General features: G+C 37.5%; 2 protein-coding genes across 2 annotated transcripts in view; one reads left to right on the forward strand and one right to left on the reverse strand.

Moving 5' to 3' along the window:
- The window catches only part of TMA16 (translation machinery associated 16 homolog), a 68,548-nt gene extending 61,989 nt beyond the window's left edge, over positions 1-6,559 (forward strand). Inside the window, exon 7 of the mRNA XM_027866867.1 lies at positions 5,113-6,559. Coding sequence (XP_027722668.1) covers positions 5,113-5,293 — 181 coding nt within the window. The 3' untranslated portion in view covers positions 5,294-6,559. The remainder of the gene's footprint in view (positions 1-5,112) is intronic.
- A 2,992-nt stretch (positions 6,560-9,551) lies between these two features.
- Positions 9,552-22,438, reverse strand: part of MARCH1 (membrane associated ring-CH-type finger 1) — a 134,523-nt gene continuing 121,636 nt past the window's right edge. The window contains exon 4 of the mRNA XM_027866903.1: positions 9,552-13,565. Within this exon, the coding sequence (XP_027722704.1) occupies positions 13,267-13,565 (299 nt within the window). The 3' untranslated portion in view covers positions 9,552-13,266. The remainder of the gene's footprint in view (positions 13,566-22,438) is intronic.

The raw sequence follows: 22,438 nt of genomic DNA on the forward strand, positions 1-22,438 counted from the left end.
GATAAGAACTAGCTATTTGACAAAAATTGTTGGGAAAACTTGAAAATAATATGGTAGAAACTAGGCATAGACCAGCATCTTGCACTGTATACCAAGGTGAGCTCAAAATGGGTATATGATTTAGACATAAAGGGTGATATAAACTTATTAGGAGAGCAAGGAATAGTTTACCTGTCAGACCTGTGGAGAAGGGAAGAATTTACGACCAAATGAGATAAAAATGGATAATTTTTATAACATTAAATTTAAAAGTTTTTGCACAAAGCTGATGCAACCAAAATTAGGGAAGCAGAAATCTGGGGAACAATTTTTACTGCCAGTGTTTCTAATGAAGGCCTCATTACTAAAATATATAGAAAACTGAATCAAATTTATAAGAATACAAGTCATTCACCAATTGTTAAATGGTCAAAGGATATGAACAGGCAGTTTTCAGACAAAGAAATTAAAGCCATCTGTAGTCATGTGAAAAATTCTCTAAATTTGACTAGAGATGCAAATTAAAACAACTCTGAGATACCACATCACGCCTATCAGATTGGCTAACATGACAGAAAAGGAAAATGATGGGTATTGGAGATGATGTGGGAAAATTGGAGCACTAATGCATTGTTGGTGGAGTTGTGAGAGCTGTTTGGAACTATGCCCAAAAGACAAACAAACTGTGCATATCCTTTGATCCAACAATACCACTACTAGGTGGTCTGTACTCCAAAGAGATCATTAAAAAAAGGGAAAAGGAACTCCATGTGTACAAAAAATATGTATAGCAGCTCTTTTTGTGATAGCAAAGAATTGGAAATTGAGGGGATGCCAATCAACTGGGGAATAGCTGAACAAGTTGTGGTATATGAATATAACGGGATACTATTGTTCTGTAAGAAATGATGAGCAGGCAGATTTCAGAACAACTTGGAAAGACTTAAATGAATTGATGCTGAATGAAGTGAGCAAAACCAGGAGAACATTGTACACAGGAATAGCAACATTGTGCGATGATCAACTTTGATAGACTTAGGTCTTAGCAATACAATGATCTAAGACAATTCTAAAAGACTCATGATGGAAGGTACTACACACATCCAGAGAAAACTTTAGAGTCTAAATGTAGATCGAAGCATACTATTTTCACCTTTTTTTTGTTTGTTTTTTCTTTCTCTTGGTTTTTCCCTTTTGATTCTTCTTTCACAACATCACTAATGTGGAAATATGTTTAATATGATTGTGCATGTATGGCCTATATCAGATTGCTTGCTGTCTTTGGGGAGGGGGGAGAAGGGAGGGAGGAAGGGAGAAAAAAGTTTGGAACTCAAAATCTTATAAAAGTGAATATTGAAAACTTTCTTTACATGTAATTGGAAAAAAAACTATTAAAAAAACATATAATCAGTTTCATCTTTTTATGATGTTATTTGGTGCTATGTCCAGTGCCTACAGATTCTTTTCTTGAATAAAGTATTCATGACATAAGGGCGTGAGGCTTCTTTGTAGTGCTCAAGTATTTAATCTCATCCATCCCTTCTTCCTAACCTATGCTTTCCTCTATAGTTCTCACCATCCTTACTTAATCCCACCTTTTAACTGAAGCCACCATGTATCAAATTTAATTTTGAAGACCTTTCTTTATCTAGTTCTCTGTAAATTTTCTCTACCTTTTCATCCTCTGCAACCAATGTTGGTGCATAAGATTCAGTTATTTTTGTAGTGATCTTTTTGCAAATACGTATCACAAGCACTGCACTAAAAGATTACCAAATCTCATTAAATAATGTGTCTTTGGTATATTTGAAAATAAAAAACCCAACTCTGCCCATGTCTTTCTCTACTTTGCATGGAACCCTTCTTCCATTTAATTGCAAACCTTCTTCTGGCATAGTTTATACTAAAAAAATTTAAGATTGTCATGACTGAGTTCCTCCAGTGCATTCATCTCCACTCTAGTCATTGAATGAGATTTCACATTTAGAGTAACGTAGCCAAATTAAAAATTATAGATGGTTTAAAAACTATAATTTTCAGTACTCTCTGTCCGTCTTTCCATTACCCTGCTACTGTCACTGTAGAAGCAGAAGAGAGACTGCATAGGATTTAAGAGTTTTGGTGTTTGTTTCATAAATTGTCATGGCCAAAGAATTGACCATCAACTGACCATCAGCTTACTGGTGATGAGCCTCTTTGTGTTTAGCCAGGCCAGTTCTTAGAAAGTAGACTTGATCTGCTGCTGCTGGAATTTTATATAATTGAAGCCTTTCTAGCATGGTAGAATCTGTCGGTCTACTCTCTCCTGGCAGAGCTTTTGAAAACTTCTCATAACTCACAAAAAATCTCTATTTCCTGAATGTCCAGCATATGAATTAATGAAAAATAAACATTTATTAAGTACTTATTTTGTGCCAAGTGTTATGGTAAGTGTTAGGGATACGAATAGAAAATTTGTACATGGTTTCTGTTCTCGAGGAGAAAATTCATACTCAAATTGGCCAAGACATATAAATATTGAATTGCAGGACTGATGGAAAAACCCAGAAGTGCCAAAGATATAGTGGTGGGTTGGATGGCAAGGAGTAGATGAGATGTCATTGCCAGGTTAAACAGAGTCAATGGTAAAGCCTGGAGAATCTTAGGAGGAAGTGGCAAGGTAGATGGCAAGTTATATGGTGGTAAGGCCAGGTGGTTCTCCCACTTCATCTGAAGGAATTAAGTTGTTGACTTCGTTCTCATTCAAACCCTTTGAAGCAGTCAAGGAACTCAGGCAAAAGGGATGAAAAAAGGTAGTATTCTTTCTCCCTACCTCTACATGCATAATCTTGCAGTAGTGCCTGAGGCTGTGTGCCAGGAATTGTGCTGAGTGCTTGGAATAAAAATACAAAAAGTGAGATGGCCCCTGTCCTCAGGGAGTTTACAGTCTAATAGAGGAAGTCAACACATATGATGGAATGGTGGCCAGAGAAAGGGTTGTTTTGGTCATGGAAATTAAAGGGATGATAAGTAGTTAGAGCAATTAGTTCATATGCTTTTTCCTAGAATGTTTGTGTTGATTTGATTGCTGTTTCCAGAACAAGAGGTGGAAAAATGTAGGTAGGGGTGAAGATGGCTGGGAACAGCAGTGTGGTAGGTCTAGGTTGGGCTAGAAGTGGAGACTCACCAATTGGAAGCCTAATGTTCATATTGATCTGTATAGCTAGTGTCTTTTATTAATGTCTTGCTAGTTTCTTTTATCTGAAATAGTGTATTTGAAGGCCTAGCTCACAAAAGCAAGAACCATCAGTGAAAGAAAAGGGATAGACATATCTTGGTGATGGTGAATAGAATCATTTTCTTAAAATGTTTCGTTCTGAATGCTTCTAAAGCAATCCAAACATGAGAATCAGAACTACTGCAGCCATACGGAGAGGAATTATAGTACTGTGGAATTGGAAAGATCTGGGTTTAAATCCTGTCTTAGATATTTATTAAGCTGTGTGACACTGAGCACATTATTTAACATATGTAAGACTCACTTTCCTCATCTGTAAAGTGAAGGGGGTTAGACCTGTTAATCTCTCAGGTCCCTTCTAGATCTAAATCTGTGTTCCCATGCTGAGATTAAACATGAAAATTATTTATTAATTAAACACAGCTTTGTTGCTCCACTAATTTCTGAGGGAAAGCAAAAAAAAAAAAAAAAAAAAGCCAAAAAGCAAAACAAACCAAAATAACCTCTTCCAGTAGAAACAGCAGCCATATTGAATGTAAAGATTCTAACATGTGTTTTACAAGTTTTCACATGAACCCACTGTTGATAATCACTGATGGTATTTCAAACCGTATTATGCCTAGGATACAGTATTGTTGAAAGAGCTTATTGTCTTCTAAATCATCTTATAAGGTCTGACCATCTCACTTTTCTATTCAATAATGTGGCTTCCTGTTGGGTAAAATTTCAAAGCTCACTCTTGCATTTAAAGCCCTTCCCAATTTGGTTTCAACCTACCTTTCTGGTTTATTTTCATATTTCACACACTCTGCATTCTAACACAATTGGTTTTCTTACTGTTCCCTCAAACTGGGTGTTCTCTCTCCCACCTATATGACTATTGGCAGCTGTCCATGACTGGAGAGAACATATTCTCTCCTCACTTACGTGTCTTAGCAGCTCGTGTTTAGATAGTGCTTCAGGGGTTACAAAATACATTTGATTGTCACAATAACCCTGTGAGGTAGGTGTTATCATCTCTATTTTACAGATGATGAGACTGAGGCAAGGGAGGCTTAAGTGACTTGCCACAGGGTATACAGCTAGTATATATCTGAAGCAGGATTTGGTTTCTGGTCTTCCTGGACTCTAAGTCTAGTACTCTCCATTATTGTGCCACCTACCTGCTGTATTTGTATAAAAGCTTTGCCTTTATGTCATAGCACCTCACCTAATTCCTAGCACATAGTAGGCTTTTAACAAGTGCTTCTTGTATTAAATTGTTTATTCATCTTGACCATTCCCTTGAAGACTGCTTTCTAATAAATGACAGTTCAACAACTGTAACTTGGTAAGATCTGGCATTTTCAGAGTTTCCAGTTGGTGAGGTTACATTGGGATGTGCTACATGAATCTTTCCTTTTCTCTAACTTAAGTCATCCTTGACGTTCCAAATAGAGAAGTGTTTTATTAAACACTCAGTGGCAGGGCAGACATAGATTGGAGTACTGGCTTCTGTAAATGATGTAGCACCATTGTACTTAGAGTTTATGTAGTTAGAGGACTTAGAATGTCTTCTTTCCATACATTTAGAACCAATGATTTCATTGTTTCTCCTCTTGCATATGCCTAGGCCACAAAACCCTTGGGGTGGGGAATGCTCTGACTATGGCAGAACGGAGAAGAGAACAAGGCCAGCTATGACCCTTCTCTGATGCCTTTCTGCCATGCTGCTGTTAAAGTGCTATAGATAAGTGTTGGTGTTGGTAGCTGTTTCTAACGTACCTCAAGGGGAAAATTCAGGAGGATAGAAAATGCTCTGTCTTTGAGGAATTGCTATCCTTCAGTGCATTAAAATGTGATACTTGTATTTTCCTTTGTAGTATTTTCACACTTGCAAATATTGATTTTTCTCTGTGCTCTCTCCTTTTATGTAGGGAATGGGATGGTGATCTGAAGAAACTGCCAAATATTAAGATGAGAAAATTTTGTGCTAATGATGGAATTTCTAACAAGGCCAAGAAGAAAGATATTGCGTCTACAGAGGTAGACTTGGGGAAAATAGACAGCCAAGATGGATCAGATGACTCCGACGAGGAAATGCCAGAGGTGGCCTAGTTCTAATTGATTTGACTGAAGAAGAAATAATTACACTATAGTACTTTCAAGCATTGCTGGTAAATATTCTCATACAAATTTACAGAATCTCTCTCCTGTTCTGGCCTATAAAGTAATATTTGCTGTGCAGTTTTAAAAGAATATGTTAATAAGTCATATTTGAAGTAGAATGCTTAATATTTAAATTTAAGCCACCAAGAAAAGAAATGCGTATTAGTGATCCTTTTACTTGAGTGTATCAGGATGAGGAAAAAGGAATTGGCATATTAGTTGAGGTCTTTTTTTATTATATAGAATATCAAAACTGGAAAAGACCTCCAGGTTCTGTTAGCTCATACCCTTACTATTCAGGAATCTCTTCTACAATATACCCTTCAAGTGGTCACCCAGTCTGTTGCTGAAGACGTCTAGTGAGTGTGAGCCAATTGTTTGAAGAATCAGCCTGGTCCACTTTGGCTTAGCTTTCATTGTTAGGGAGCCTTTCCCTTTCCCGCTGAGCCTCACCTACCCCATTACTTCTTATTCTGATTCTGCCTTCTAGCTTAGCACAGTGAAACCGATTCCTTTTTATCATGATAGTTCCTAAAAATACTCCTGAAGTGATACTCTTTATCATAGTTTTTGGTTAGGTGTAAAAACTTGTTTCCTTAATGTGTTTATACATAGTTTAGAAGCCCAAAGCAAGGTCTTCACTACAGTCATGACAAACCCAACCCTTTCATTATTATATCACCCTCCCTCCTTTTTTTTAGAAGTAGTAAGAAGTACTTTGTGTAGAAAGAAAACATTCATCACTGACATATTAATTGTTGCTTTCACAACCAAAGAGAGTGGAAAAATTAATAAGAACTACTAGTGTCTTATTATGTTAATTTCCACTCTTGCTAAGTTAATCTGTCTTTTAACTGGGGCATAAATGAATTCTGGTTGCCTTCCCTAGCTGGTATATAATTTTGTGATTTCCTATCATGAAATATGATAGATATTTCTGTAGCAGAAGCAGTCTTAAGATAGAAGAAAATACCTATCTACGCATTCTTTCCAAGGGATGAGATAAATTGACAGACGATAATGCCTTCCTTCAGAATTTAGAGAAACAAAAACATTTGCTAGAAAGATGAGGTTATTCAGTGTTATTATTTACAACATACTTTTAACATGTGTCATATTCATAACAAGTGAATTGTTAGGGAAAGACAGGTTGAGAGATTATTTTTTGTTAATTTAAAACAATTTGTCAATGTTTGAAATATATATCCTTTATGAAGGCTAAAAATAAAACTTATTTTTATATTGGCAGTATTAGGTCCTTTTTTCCTTCAGTGTTATAGTTCATTCTTATTTATTTCATTAAGTTAGGTTAAAGGAGTGGTTTCATAATTATATAAAAATTTCAGATTTTGCAAGTCTATGGAAACTTTGTATTATCAAAATGAATCTTGTAATAAGTGATCTATGCCAACAGAGATTACAGTGGTCTGTAACTTAGTAGATAACTCCTAGTTGTGTGAAGATCATGGAGGTTCTTTTTAAACAACTTATGATTGTCAGAGGCAGGACTTAAACTGAGGTAATCCCGACTTCCTCCTCCATTACACCATGTGTACTTTTGAGTACTAACAGTTGTCAAGCACTGTGAAGATCCTAAGAGCTATTTCTGCTTCTTACTATGCTTGATTCCCCAACTCCCTTAACGATGTTGGATCATGATTTCTCCATCTGCAGAATGAGGGGGTTGGACCAACTGTACCTCTAAGGTCCTTTCTTGCTCTAAGCCTTTCCCTCTGCTCTTGTTTTCTGGGGTCTAGTTGCTTCAAAGGTTCAGCTGTCAAGTGGTGGATAGAGAACTTGGTTAAGTAAGGAAGTTGGGAATGAATGTGAATTGTTTCATAAGCTTGGTTCTTTCCCAAACAAAAGGAATCCTAAATAAGAATGTCATTCCTAGGGAGCCATGATGGCAGAGTAAGCATTAAATTGCTGCAGCTCTTCCATATTTGCCTCCAAGTAACCATAAAATAGCGCCCCAAAACAAATCCTGGGTAAAACAGTCTTTTAGCCCAAGAAACTTGGAAGATTGGAAGGAAAGGTCTGTCTCTGGTAAAAGGGGAATGCAGTCCAGGACAGAAAGTGTCCTGGTAAGCCAGCAGCAAGCCACACCTCAGAAAACCAGCAGTAGATCCTGAGCCCCAGAGCGATGGAGCGGGCAGATGGCAACGCCAGGACCCCCCCATGTACCTAAGCATGGCCAGGGGAGTGGGCTGACTCCAGCAGGCAGACCTCCACGTGCTTCAGTGTAGACAGGGGCAAACAGGTAAACACCCTACTGGTGCCTAAGCAAACAAGGCAGCTGGAGAGGCCAGCCCCCACCACGTGTTTTAGCATAACTTTGGGTGAACAGGCAGCCTCCAGTGGCTGAGTCTCCACATGCCCTCTAAATCCATGCTGTCTCCTATAATGGCTTACATTAGCACAGCATCTTAAGGTTAATTGAAGATTTTCCTCACAACAACCTTCATACATATTCTCCCCACTTTATAGATGAGGAAACAGAACTTGAGGTTAAATGATTTGTCCAAAGTCACAAAACTCATAAGTGGAAGGAAAGGCAGGAATTGAATCCAGATTCCCATTTGATAACTGAAATTGCAAATTAGTCTTTACACATGAGGCTACACTTTAGATTGAAGAGCATATAGATCAGAATACTTATAACTTTGAGGACAGAGGATGATAGTGGGTAAAGAAATATTTCCTGGGCCGGGCTTCCCTCCTGCCATGGATGATTATCAACTCTTTTTTTTAAAGTATATGTGAGTGTAGGGGAGAGGAGAGAGACAGTGGGAATAGTTGAGAAGCAGGATCACTATTTTGATTACTTCCAGCTACAATGGAACAGATTTTTAAAATTTTCTAAGGAACAATTACAAAGAGCCTACCACTCTTATCAGTGCTCGTTAGCTTAGTTAAAACAGTGCTAATAAGGCTCTCAACATGTTTTTATTTTCTGTTTGACACATAGTTTCACTGTTCTGTTCCATTTCCACCCCACCAACCCTGTCCATTTTATAAATAAATGCAATTGATCAATGGATGAACAGGTTCAGGAGCAAAAACAGGCAACTTCCAGTGGTCAGACCTCCACCTGCGGCAGTGCAGCCCCGAGGAAATGCAGAAACACCCCACAGGCCTCAGCACATGCCAGACACCAGCACTCAGAACTAGAAGCTGCCAGACTCTCATTTCTTTCTTTCTTTCTAGTATATCTCCTCTTCATTCAGGTAGATACCACTCTAATACAGGTCCTCATTAGTTCTCACTTGAACAATTAGTATAACTGGTCTCAATGTTTTAAGTCTCTTCCTACTCTAATCCATCTTCCACTGAGCTGCTAAAGTGATTTTCCTAAAGTGAATGTTTGGCCATATTTGATTTTGAAATTAGTAGTAAGCTACTGGAGTTGGAGGTAAACATCCCAAATATTCTTAAATTCTCAATCAATTATAGCTATATTATATATAATATATATTATAATGCATGAATCTAGCTTAAACTAAATTAATTGTTCCTAATTCTCTCTCCAGAGAAATGTCTTTTTTGTCTCTAGGCTCTGAACCAAATCTACCTTTTATGAGAAAACATTCCTTCTAGTACTAATAAGGACTTAATTTTTTAAGCCTTTAAAAAATCCCCCAAAATCTTATTTACTGGTGCGATATCAATAGCTTGCTTATTTTATATATCTTTATTAATTTTTGTGTATTACTCAGGCATGCTTTCCCCAAATGCAGAAATTTTCGTGTTTTGAGCAAACTTTCAGGTATGGAAGTATAAGAGAGTGGTTTGTAGTTAGCAAGTATTTTTATCACTGAAATTGTGTATTTGATTTTAGTGATTTAGGCTATGACTTGACTTCCCAAATTCCCCTCTTCCTTCCCTTTATACTGATTAATATAGTGTTTTTCCTCTACCTCTGGCACTCCTCTCTTTCTGGAAACCAATGTTCAACTTAGAGGAGCCCAAAGATTGCTGAAATGTTTCAGGTAAGAACATGTAGAAATGTGAACAAACAAATTTGATTAAATTAAGCAAAAAAAATTGAGAAAACTTTCAGAGATTTGGGTCACTTTTTTAATATACAAACTTTTTCTTCCACAGATATTTTCTTGTCCTTCATTTTCTTACTTAATACACATTAGTTCACAAAACATCTAATTGTTTATGCACTTGGGTAAAACCAAAATAACACAAATGCCCAATCTCAAGAATTGCACACAACCGGAATATTCTTTTATTTGTGTAAGTGCAGTGTTCACTTTCAGAATGGGCTTTCTTCAGATGTGGAGGAAACACTGTGGCCCAAAATAACAGTACTTCCGTTCCGTTTTGTGGGTATGTGAAATAGCACCATTGGGCTGATTTAAGAATAAAACTGCTTTCACCCTTCTTGGTTAAACTTTAACCCTGATGAATCATAATTTTAAAAAAAGTTAAAAGGTTTATTTCTCCCCCAAAATCTTAACTTTAGAGAATCAGGAAAAAATAAAATTCATGTCAATACAGACAACTGAAATAATTCATATTTTCTAAGTCAGTGTTATTTCCCCCTAATATTTTCCTCACTATAGTGAGCTCATTTCTCCAACCAAACAAAATATAGACAGCTGTAGGTACTTAAGGCACCTTTTGCAAAAACAAAACAAATTAAAAAAATCACAAGTGTTTGCAGAAGGTGGCTATGTGATCAATGCTGTTTATCTATCTGGAGTTCTAACTATATATTGTTAAAGTGCAGTTTAGACTGAGTTAGTCCTGAAGCCTTCTTAAAGATGACTCATTTCGATTCCTTCTTTCAGCAGCCTTTATCTTCTTCCCTCTTTTTCCCCTGATCTCCCCTCTTCCACTCTATTCTTCTCCCCCCCCCTCTGTTTTTCTATTACGTTGGATGAAGGAACTTTTAGACTTCACAGTTTTTTGGAGGTTCATTCTTGTTACTAAATTCATGATCCACAATCTCATAGAAGGAAAAGAGCCATCCACTTAATTTTTCTATGATATGCATAATATTTTAGTGGTACAACTCTATGGGCTTATACTATTAATAAGATCCGAAATGATTATTTCCCAACTGAAAAGAATCAGAGTTGTGAATGAGATCTGATAGCTGGTTATTTCAGTTTGTTGGTTGCATTTTACATCCCTATACATATATGAACTTTTGTAAATGCTCCTTGCTAGGGACAATATTTTTTTTTTTTTTTTTGGCAATATTTTCAGTCTCCAGAACTACTGACTGCAGAAAGAGTGGAACCGTCCATTGGAAGGGCTATATGCATCATTACCATATAAAATACAAAAGAATAAACCTTTAACACTAGATGCTTAATTTAAATAGTTATTTCAGACTGAAAGATGACTAGACATTGCATGACAGTTGCTCAAAGAATCTGAATCAGAAATGCTTTGGGGGTTAAGGAAAGTGCAGCATAGAGAGAACAAAATATTGGGTTATCACCTTTTGTTGTTTTCTTGGTAACTTGAAATCCAATCAAGTTTTTTAACAACTTGCCATCTTTTTCCTATTAAGATACTACTCAGTGCCCTCCCTCCCCACTTTGGGAATCATTTTCTTAGCATTAAGTATAGCCCCCAGTCAATGAGACCTCATTTTGCTGCCTTGACTCACCACCGTGGTATAGATTGTGCATATGTCTGTGATGGTTAGGTTTGTAAAGAGATTGCTTTAAATTTGTTTGGGGTGGTTATAACAGAAATAATCCGTGCCCTATAGGTGAAAACAGTGATATTCAAAATGTTTTTCAGGTGAAATATTTTTCTGGAAATGTCTTTTATGATTGCTAATCCGTTTGGGAAAAAAAATGGACAATTATATATAAAGCCCAAGAAAATGAGTTAGAAAACTGAAGCAAGATTAATACTCTTGTGTGAAACCTGCAGTTAAGCCTCTCAAAGCTAGTGTTAAAGTCATGGATTCACCTTAAAGCTTTGGATCAGAAATTTTAGAGTAACTTAATTACAGGATTTTAGGCTCAGGATTTTTAAAAATGCAACTGATAATGTTTGTGTCTGTCCATAGTTGGTGCATTTCATTTCCACCCATGTTTTTTTATCTGCTTGCTTCCTCATCTCATACCCTCCACACCACCTTGCAGAGCAATGATTTATACAAACTTGGTCCTGTGACAATCAGAAAACCATTACATTTTGCTGCTGTGTATTTACATGAATACATTAAAAAAACTGACAAATCATCATACTTAGTATTTCTAAGAATTGGGATTGTTTGGACTCTGGAGATAGATAGCTACTACCAGTTAACATAGTCCATCTCCTCCCTGGAAGGGGTTTTGTTTTCCTCTTCCTATGACAAAATCCATGAACCACAAGAGCACAGAAGAGACTCAAGTAATTACAAATTGCATCAGCGTGATAACCAGACTTGTGCAAACCATGCACTGATTCTTACAGCCACCATGGCTATCTTGCCACAATAATAAATATGACAATTAACAAAAGCAAATCACACACCTTCTTTTGTCTGTTTTTTATATAGGACATCTTTCTTTGATCACACCATTATACCTATGATCAGTAGTCGAACTCACTGCAATGTCGTTCACACTTTAGTTTTACATGAATATGCACAGAACATCATAACAACTGAACCGCTGAGCTCCATTTTCTCAGCGTGGGATTCACCCAAACCAGCTGAGCAAAGCAAGAGACACTGGCCTTTTAAAAGGGGCTAGATGTTCTGTCATCACTGCCCTAACAACTTCTTTTCTGGGCACTACTTAATAGACTATATACAGCCTCGTAATTTTAGGCTTTTAGGTGTAGAACCAAAAGCAACTTTAAATTGGATTTTCCTCTCCCAGATGCTTCAGAGAAGCAGAAGTTGGTTTTCTGCCCCTTTGTGTAATACTGCAACTTGCATTCGGTTTTTAACCTGTTGAGGGATAGCACTTTCCTTAACCATTCAAGCAGGGTACTTACTTAAGATAGATAGAACTAAACGTAATGCTTTGTAAGAATTATATGCTTGTGAATCCTTTTAATACAATAAGCAGTGAAGCTTCTGTTTTAAAAAATATTCAGACACTGTATTAAAATCCAAGGCATGGTCAACTCTGTTTTTGGTGGCAGCAGAGAAGACATAGAACCAAGTAGTTGGCTTGGAATTTTGGTTGGCATTTGCATGAAAGATAAAACAAAAAAATATTCTAAACTCTGTTCATAAATATTCGTCGAATATCATTTCTCAAAAATGTTTCATTGTACACAATTGAATGTGTATTGCATCTATTTCTAACTCATGCAGCTGTCAAAACAGGCTCCAGGGTAGCCGTAAAAATCTATTTACTGTTAAAGTGTGAAGTCTCAGAAAAATATGCATCCTTTATAGAATTATAGAATTTCACTAATGGAAGGGACCTTAGAAATCATGTAGCCCATCCTCTTTAAAGTCTTTTCCTGATTTGATTTAGAACTAATGCAAGCAACTCTAAGATTTTAAGCCAGATGTGTTTGCTATTCCCCGTCAGTTTTGAAGACGAAATCTTTGTCAGAAAAGACCCTAGAAGTAAAAATACACATTGAAATTCAAGTCTTCATTCTTCCCCCACTTTCCTCTTGATACTGTGACCAGTGAGTATTTGTGTTAAAAGCGCACCTTGCCACAAAGAGCTTGCATTGTCTTTCAGAAAGGATTCTCTTAATAGACTTTATACATACGTGTCCACATCCCACCCTAGACCCAGCTTTCTGGGATCTTGGTCATTGCTGTACTTGTCCCATTTCATCTGATGCATTTTTCTTTTGTTTTGTTGGAAGGTAGGTAAGGAGTTGGTAGCTAGGGTTAGGGTGGGGAAACAATGCAAGATCACTTCTGCTCTCTAGTCACTGAGGGCTGGAAAACATTTCAGACTCTGGTAAAACAAGGTCAGCTGGTCCCATCAGACTGGTATGACTTCTGGGGTTCCACCCTCTGTGGTCAGCAGTACATTTGTACCTATTTGTGACACGGGCACTACTGCAGCATCCTTGATGTCTGTGCTCACATGACAGGGGAGGTTCTTCTCCAACTTTTTGGCAGTATCGGGGCAGTTCTGCACAAAGATCACACGGTTGTAGGCCTTCAGCCTGCGCCACAGCTGCACATAGACTTTGCACTGTACGTACATGAAGACAAGGCCTCCTGTGAAGCCAATGGCCACCACAACCAGTTTTGTCCAGAATGGCCATTCCAGGACACCTTTCAAATAGGGAAAAAAAAAAAAATCAGTCTCTGTAATTCAAATCACCTTTCCTACCTGACAAATGATGCCATGAGGAAAGGATACATTGTTGTTGTTATAACCATACATGACTAAAATTAGCATACTAGAGTACCTTTTTTTCCAAAACCCCCATATGTGATTCAAGATTCTCACCTAATACTGATGTTGGAAATTCTTGCCAGTGTTACATAACTGGCAAAGTTTTATCACAGACCAAAATGAAAGTGCCTGCCCTCGAGCTTATATTTTACTGAAGACATACAGAGGTATGCAGGTAAGTAAATACAAAATAAGTTTTGGTTGGGGAAGTGCTAACGACTGGATGGGGAAGAAGTTGGTGTGGAAGGATTTTGTGTAGAAGGTGATACATAAGCTCACCCTTGAAGATAACTAGGGATCCAAAGAAGTAGACATAATAAGGAGGGAAAATAGTCCATTCATGGATACAGAAACAAGAAATGGAGTGTTATATATGGAGAACTAAAAGTAGAGTAGTTTGGTTAAAATATGAAGTATATGAAGGAAATAAATCTGGAAAAAAGATAAACCAGATTGTGATGGGCTTTAAATGCCAAACAGACGAGTTTTTTATCCTATAAGTAGTAGGGAACTACTGAAATTTCTTGAGCAGAAGAGTGGCAGATCATAGTGTATCAATTTGTCACCTGTGTAGAGGATGTATTGGAGAGTGGAAAGACTGGAAATGAGGAGACTAATAGGTGATAACAAATAATAGACAAAGATAAGAATAGGTAAGGAAATTTTTGTATGTCTTTGGGTGTGAAGGCAGAGTGAAAGATTGTCAAGGTTGAAAATCTGAGTGACTTTAAAATGATAGAAGTGTCTTCAGTAGACATAGGGGAAAGTTAGAAGAAAGGGTGGATGGGTTGAAGGATTCTGTTGTGAACATGCTAAGTTACCCACTGGATATCCAGATGGAGGCGTCCAGTGGACATTTGATGATATGGGACAGGAACCCAGGAGAGAAATGAGGGTTGGATGATTAGGTGTAGAGATGGTAGTTGAACCCACCAGAGTTTTTGAACTCAACAAGAGAAAAGACGAGCCGAGGACCCAGGACAGAGCCCTTGATACACATTCATGGTGGACGTGGACTATGATAAAGTAAAGGAGACTGGAAAAAGTGGTCCGACATTTAAGAAAAACAGAAGAGATTGATGGTACAAAAACCTTGTGAGGAAGCTCCTGGCAGGCAAGGACTGTCCTTTTTGCATCTACAGTGCTTGGTATATAGTGGGCTTAATAAGTGTTGGTTGATTAGATAGTATCCAAGAGAAAGTGGGGGAGGATGGACAACAGTAATGGACTTCTCCAGGTCTTCTCCTCACAAGGTTGGAGGAGTAGGTAGCTGAAAGCATACTCATAGAAACCCAGATCTTATTCTATTATCACTTACTAGATTCAGGTTCTTTTGTAACAGACTGCTTCAACCCTCCCTCTCCCCTCTAACCTCTTTACTTTTTTTCTGGGTATAGATGAATGAAAATGATTTGGAATTAGATTTTAGAATCTTAGCATTTCCTCACTCTGGCTATTTGGGAAGCCTATCCTTTGGATAAGAGTACTAGTACTAATAGAATAGATTATGTTAAAAATGATTTCTCTTGGTAATCTGTGTCTTGGAGACTCAGAGCTCCCCCCGCCAGCCTTTTGACCAAAGTTCTTCAGAAAGACATCTCTGATAATGAGATTGCATTGAATCTTCTTATCTTGGTCAAATTCCAACCCAGGCCTGAATTGATTTTATCCTACTCAGGTTTGGGTAGAGATAGACTTCCAAGACTGGGGCAGGGCAGTATCCGCCCCTGTGGACTGAGTGATCTAAGTAACCCACCCAGCTCCTAATATATTACAGTCGATTGGCACCCCCTTGGGAACACCTACTCTTTGAAGGGCATATAATGCTGTACCCCAGAATCCCAAACTGAGCCAATTCTGAACTGGTCCCCTTGGGGGGCCCTTTTTTGGACTGAACTCCCAAGCAATGCATGTTAAGCCACTTTGAGAAATTAAACCATGGACACATGCCCCAATTTCATTAGTTTCTTTCTTAGAGCAGACTGTTTCAAATTAGGGTTTGTGGGGTTCATGGTGTCTGATATGTAGATACTGCAGCTGCATATGGATTAACATCCAAAGGGTGTTCCCAAGTAAGGGCCGGGGGAGTGGGAGATGTAATTAGGGGTCAGAGACTCACCAGGGGAAATTAGGCACTTCAGATAGGTTGTAACCTCTGTAGTACCCAGCAAATGGTGAAACAGGGGAAGGAAATTTGAATGAGGAACAGGGAATAAAAAGGTGTGCATTTGTTGACACATTCATTCTCACAAGTGTGGTCTCAAACGTGGGACACTGGGACTTCTCAGGTTGTTAATAAAGCTTCTTCCTGATTCAACAATGGCTTCATGGAGTTCGTGATATTGATATAACAATATGGTTCAGGGTTCAAACGAGCATCATAGGTAGTTCAGCACCACAGAACTTTTAAGATTAGAATTTTCACTCAGCGTTCAATTCTATTTTTTCTAATTCTGTGTAATCTCCATGTGTGCTGAGGGCTACATAGAAATGAATTAGGATATGACATATACACAGGAGTACAAAATACTGTTGGATGACAGAGGACTTGATATTTCACCTGAATCTTTTGGGGGGGGGGACAAGTTTCCTTTGCGCTTTTGTCCTTTCATATTAATTTTCCCCTCAAAATACTTTATACTGAACTGTTTAAGGTAAATTATTTTTTCCTGAGAGGTCTACGGACTTGAGGATGTGTTGAAATTGGACCTCAGGCATTTAACAGCCAACCCAAACAGTGTGTTTGGGTACATAACTTATGACCTTCAGTTTCCTTGTCTATGGAGATAATATCTGACTGTCTGCCTTGAAGAGTTGGGAGCCACGTGCTCTGGAAACAAAGCACCAGAGAAATAAGATTTATTGTTATTCTGATTCAACTGCCCATACCCCTGATGTAGAAGTGCTTTTCAGTAAGTATATTTATCACTAAAGTCATAAGACTAGTTCAGACTGATATGATAGGAAGTATGAAAAATGGACAAAATCAATTAAAGGTCTGACTGTGTGATGTACAAACATCATCCACACACAGTATTTGTTTTAATACTCATCCGGCAGTCAGATTTCTGGAAAGGAAGGGTAAATGCTTTATAGTAAAGATAATAGCTATCAGGAAGCCCATTTCTTGATATCATAAAAGAGAAATGAAGCCAACTTGAGTTTCCAGGTCATATAGCCTGTTAACATCTTAGCATTGTGTGAAAAATGAAAAGTTGGAACTAGAACAAACTGGATTATGTAATTTCCTCTGGTAATCAATAGCAGCAACAAAACACATCGGGCAACAATTAGTAGCATCCTAGGACCATTTAGTATAGGGTCAGAGACTGAGGGCTTCTATGCAGATGATTACTAGATCTCTAGGTGACAGGTAATGAGCGCTTGAACTAAGGTGGCAGCTATGTGAGTACAGAGAAGGATACGCATATATGAAGAGAGGAAAGAGTGAGGAGTTGGGTTATAAACCATGCCATGGTTACAAACCTGGGCAACTGGAAGAATGATGGTGACTTGGGCAGAAATTAGGAAAGGGGAACAATAGGAGGAAAGATAATGAGTTTTGTTTTGGACATGTTGGGTTTAATATGTCTCCAGAGCATCTAGTTTAAAATGCCCAGTGGGCAACTGGTAATGCAGATTGCACTCTGTGGAAGAAATGGGGGCTAGATACAAAGATCTGTGAATCTTTGGCATCAGGGAAGCTGATTAGGTCACCAAGAGAGAACGTAGAAAGAAAAGCAGAGCTTTGAGGGTATGATGGAGGCAATGAACTAGCAATCTATAGCTAGATTTCTTCCCCAGTGTGAGACTTAAAGACAGTCTTGGTGTCTAAATTCTTAAAGTTGTGATAACTGCCTTATACATCATATTGGAGTAGTAAGTAGAAAAAAGAGGGACAATTTTTTCCAGTAAAAATCTCAAGCTTAAAGTATAATATTTATTCTCTTAAATTTTAATTGTAAAAATTATTGGCTTCTTATAAGACTGAATTGAATTATAGCTACTATGCCCTCACTTTTTGCTAATACTGTGAGGTAGACCATATATTTATTTATGATATAGACCATGTTATTTTCCCCTCCTTCTAAAAGAAGGCTTCAGTTCCAGGGATGGGTTGAAAATATATTGTTATAACTGTGATAGAAAAATAAAAAGCATCAATATAACTTTTTTTGTGTGTGTGTATGACTTTAAATGCCAAAATGAGTCAGACTTTATATTTAATCCTAAAGGCAAAAGGGAGCCACTGCAACTTCTTAAGGGGTGATATGTTTAGACTTGAGCTTTAAGGAGATTATTTTGGTAGCGAGGTGGAGAGAAGAAAACTAGAATGCCTAAGTTTAATTGGGATGCTGTTGCAGTAGTCCAAGTGAAAAAGAGTGATGCTGTGAAGTGAAGCTAGGGTGGAGGGAGTGCTATTATGGTCTAGCTATGGGTAAGTAATGAGGAGACAGAAGGGTTGAGGATAACCCTGAGGTTGCAGACCTGTGTGACAGTCTCTACGAATATAGGGAAGTGTGGGCTTAATTGTGCCCTACTGCTGTTATAGAGAGACTAAATACTCCTATACACTGCAGATGCTTTCAATAGACAAAAGGCAAAAATGGCCTAGGGGAGATTGCGCCATTACAGCCTATGAGTGTGCTGTTATCTGTCTGCAGTTTTGAAAATCATTTTAAAATTTGAAAGCTGCTATTCTTGATTAATTGCTTTATACCATCAGTCCAACTTTCTTTTAATTTTGATCTGCTTGGCAGTCAGCTCAACTAATGGATTCAGTGTATTTTTCTTAATGGACAGAATGTTCTCTGGCGTATATGGAACCTGGGAAGTATTTAAGTCAGCCCTCCCCCCATACTAATGGTAGTTGTTTCAAATGACTTTTCTTTTAAAGTGAATAATCAATAATTCTCATTGAACAAAGACTCCTTTGAAATCAAGAATAAAATAGATATATGTTTTAGCCTTGTTTTTTTTTTCCCGTGATGCTCTTGCCAAACCAGGCGAGTCACATATTGTTAAAGTTGGAAAGGAATCCATTGAGAACCTCTAGCCCTACAAACGATTTTACAGGTGACGAAACTGAAGCCCAATGAGATGAAAACTCATGCAGCTAGGTGAGTAATATATAAAGTTCTGGAATTGGAGTCAGAATGACCTGAGTTCAAATGCTGCCTCAGACACTTATTAGCTGTGGGACTCTAGGCAAGTCATTGCCTCAATTTCTTCCAACTTTAAAATGAGGATAATAATAGCACCTGTCCCTCTAGCCCCAGATTTGTGAGGATAAAATGAGATCATATATAAAATACTTAAAGCACTATGTAAATGTTAAATAATTATTCACTGCAACTTTTGTTAACATTGGCTTTCCACCTATTGTACTAATTTTGTAATATTTTTAAGGGAATTGTGGTTTTAAGAGAAAGCTGTTGAGGCACAGTTTAAGAACTGGTTATATTCCTAAAATGAGAAGCTCAAATTTTGGAATATGATATCACATTTTTCAGTCCATTCTTTCTGTGCACAGAATGATTTTTAACTTTTAAAATTGGTTTAATTCTTCCTTTTGCTTAGGAGAGTTACATGTTCCTTAGATTTGGGAAGAAAAAAAGCCTCCTTCATTCCTGTATGTTGGGGGATTTTTCCCTCTGGCCACCTCAATGTCAGGGAGCCACATTCTAGCTGGGCAGAAGTTGTCATAGGTTTCAGAGCTAGAGGAGATTCTGAAGTTCACTTCGTCTAACCCCCATATTTTACAGATTAGCAAACTGGGCCTCAGATAAGTCAAATGACTGAGGCAGGAATTGAACCCTGGTCCTTTGACTACAAAACCCACTGTTCTTTCTTCTACACTAAGGACTAGCATAAGACAGCTTTATATGATTGAAAGAACATAGGACTGGGGAATCAGAAGACCTGAATCAAATCCCAGCTTAGTCACTTAGTAAATTGTATGACCATGGCAGCTTACTCAGACATGATTAATATCATCATGGGAAAGGTAAGGACTGAACACTGGAGCAGGAGATTACAGGAGAGAAAAGAATTCGATATGGTGGATGCACAAAGTGGAGGGAGTAATGTAAAGTTAGAAAAGTAGGATAACCCCAGATTTTGGAAGTTTTAACTCCAGGCAAAGAGGAGAAAGTATGGAAAGAAGACTGATCCTGGAGTCAGAAGATCTGGGTTCAAACCTCATTTCTAATGCTTCTTAGGAACTTGAGTGTCTTCCATGGGCCTAGCTGACCTCTAATGTCCCTTCTAGCTCTCTATTGGTGATCATATGATCAGTTATGAAGCAGGAGCAAAGAAGTGAAGATTCAAGATAGGCGTAGAGATAGTGGCAAAGGCATAAAGATTGAATAAGGTAGAGAATGAAGCCAGGAGGATGCTATTGTGATAATGCAGGCTGGTAGTAATAAAACTTGAACTAGGGGTGATTGAAATGAGAAAAGATGGGAGAGCTAGTACACAGGTATGATCAATAAGACTTTATGACTTCCGTAAGAGGTAAAGTTGAATGAAAAATCAAAGATAACATCAAAGACTTAAAACAATAAAGTCCAAGGGAAGATTAGTTTTAGGGGTGATGCAGCCTAATTAATTTGATAAAGTTCAAGGATTCTTATCTAGATATATATCTCTCCATATCATATATATTTAATATGTACATATATTATATCTTATACTTGGAACAACAGTCTTGTTTTAAGATAAGCACCATGTACCTTTTTTAGTGTCTATGTTTCTTGATCTCTTTGAAGTGACCATATCCCCAAATGGTATAGATCACACTTTTGTCCTTTTATCCTGTTTGACTCTTGTGTGTGTCTTCCTGTTTCCTAATTCACAAGGAACTCATCTTCTGTCTTCTGGTTATATATCATTTTCAGTACTTAACTGGCCCACCCCTTTTTTCTAGTCATGTATCTCTCAGAAGCTATCCTTTATGTGGTTCTCCTGCAAGTTATTCTTGGTAATATCCATTTCCCCCTTGCCCTTAGGATACCCTGCCACTTGACTCCTTTGGAGTCTTTGTTTTTTTTAATTCCACAACTTGTAGTCATACAATGTCACCTGGAGAATCAATTTTTCAAAGGCACTCCAGCCTGCTCTCTTACACAATTTTGGTCCAGTTTTTTCTCCATAGACAGTGTCTAAGAAACATACAGACACATTTAATGGATTAGGTCCATCCTGAATCCCTATCATAATCTAGACAATAGTCATTTATCATCCACTTGGTTTTCCTGAGTGGCTAGTCAGGCTAAACTTTTGGGTGCTGATGAATCTCATTTGGATGGTGGTGCTGTTTCATGGCTTGATGCTAATGGTTTTAATATCATTCACAAAATGGAGAACCTGAAAGTCCTCATCATCTAAAAGGAATCCCTCTTTCATCTGGGCATCTTCCATGTTGGTGGCCAACACCTAAGAAGCATACTATCCATTTCCCTATTCATTTGCCACCTGATTTGAATAATCAGAGGATCGGTAAGTAGGTAGAGTTCTCTGTTACATCTTGAATCATGGCATGGTTTTTAACATTCATGGGAGGCATCTTATTGGATGACTATTTTGCTCTACTGAATCAAACAGTTTTCTCAAAACAGATTATTGATTTATTTTGTATAAAAAATGTTTTAAAAATATTTCCCAAAGAGGTAATGATTTATGAATTACAAGTGGAGATATTTCTAGTATTTTTTTTTTTTTTTTAAAGAAAAGGTAAAGAATGACTTTAGTAAATATTCTAAGAAGGCATAGACAGACATAGGTTTTTTTGGGGGGGAAGGGGGGTGGTCCAAACTTGTGATTTTATCAGTTTTGGGAATTCCCACTAAGGAAATTCCTTTTACTAATGGAAAGCTGTACTTGCTCTGTAGTTCATAGTTCTAGAAAGATGTATGAGAATGCTGGTAGTGGCTTATCTAGATCATTATGACTCTAAAGTGAGTCCTCTATTACATATTAATCATATACATTAGTCAGTCATTAGTAAGACAGTCATATGGACCAATAGGTAGTATTTTGAAAATAGATCTATATTCCTTTGTGATGCATGAACAGTGATATCCCTGGGACAGCCTTGCTATCTACACCTATTCTCCTTATGATCAGTGATTTCCTCTCTTTTTTTTTTAACCCACATAAATAATGCATCATAGCATTCCACCAGAACGCTTGAATTAGGGGAACTGAAGATAACGGAGGAAGCACAATTGTTTCCAAAATTGGGATTTGGCAATATAGTATAATCTCAGATGTGCTCATGCTTCATGTAATATAAATTTAATTTTCTTTCATCACAGGAGAGGGAAAAGCATCTGGGGCATCATAAAATATTTAATCTAGGAGAAAAACAAGTCTAGCATGCATGAAGTAATAATTGTTTGGTTTTTCATGTAGGCTTTGTCAGGACAGAACAAGGGACTCTTCTGTTTATACTCAACCCCATTTTGGGTTGAACAATTTACTTGCTTTCAAACATTCTTGAAGGAGTTCAAGACTGATTTCATTTTGAATTGTTTTGACTTATAAATTACTCTGAAAATTTCACCATTCTTCAAAATTCCTTTTCAGCAAATCCAGTAAAAATTGTCATAGCATCAATATCAAGGATGGATTAAGCCAATAACAGCCATGCTAACACTGGTTGTATATGTCAATACATCAAGGAGCTGTGATTTTGTCGATGTAGATCCTGCCTCCCTGAAACATATCATTACCACCCTTCTTTAGT

This window comes from Vombatus ursinus, unplaced genomic scaffold (genome assembly GCF_900497805.2).
Source record: "Vombatus ursinus unplaced genomic scaffold, bare-nosed wombat genome assembly UNPS02014784.1, whole genome shotgun sequence".
Classification (NCBI taxonomy): Eukaryota; Metazoa; Chordata; class Mammalia; order Diprotodontia; family Vombatidae; genus Vombatus; species Vombatus ursinus.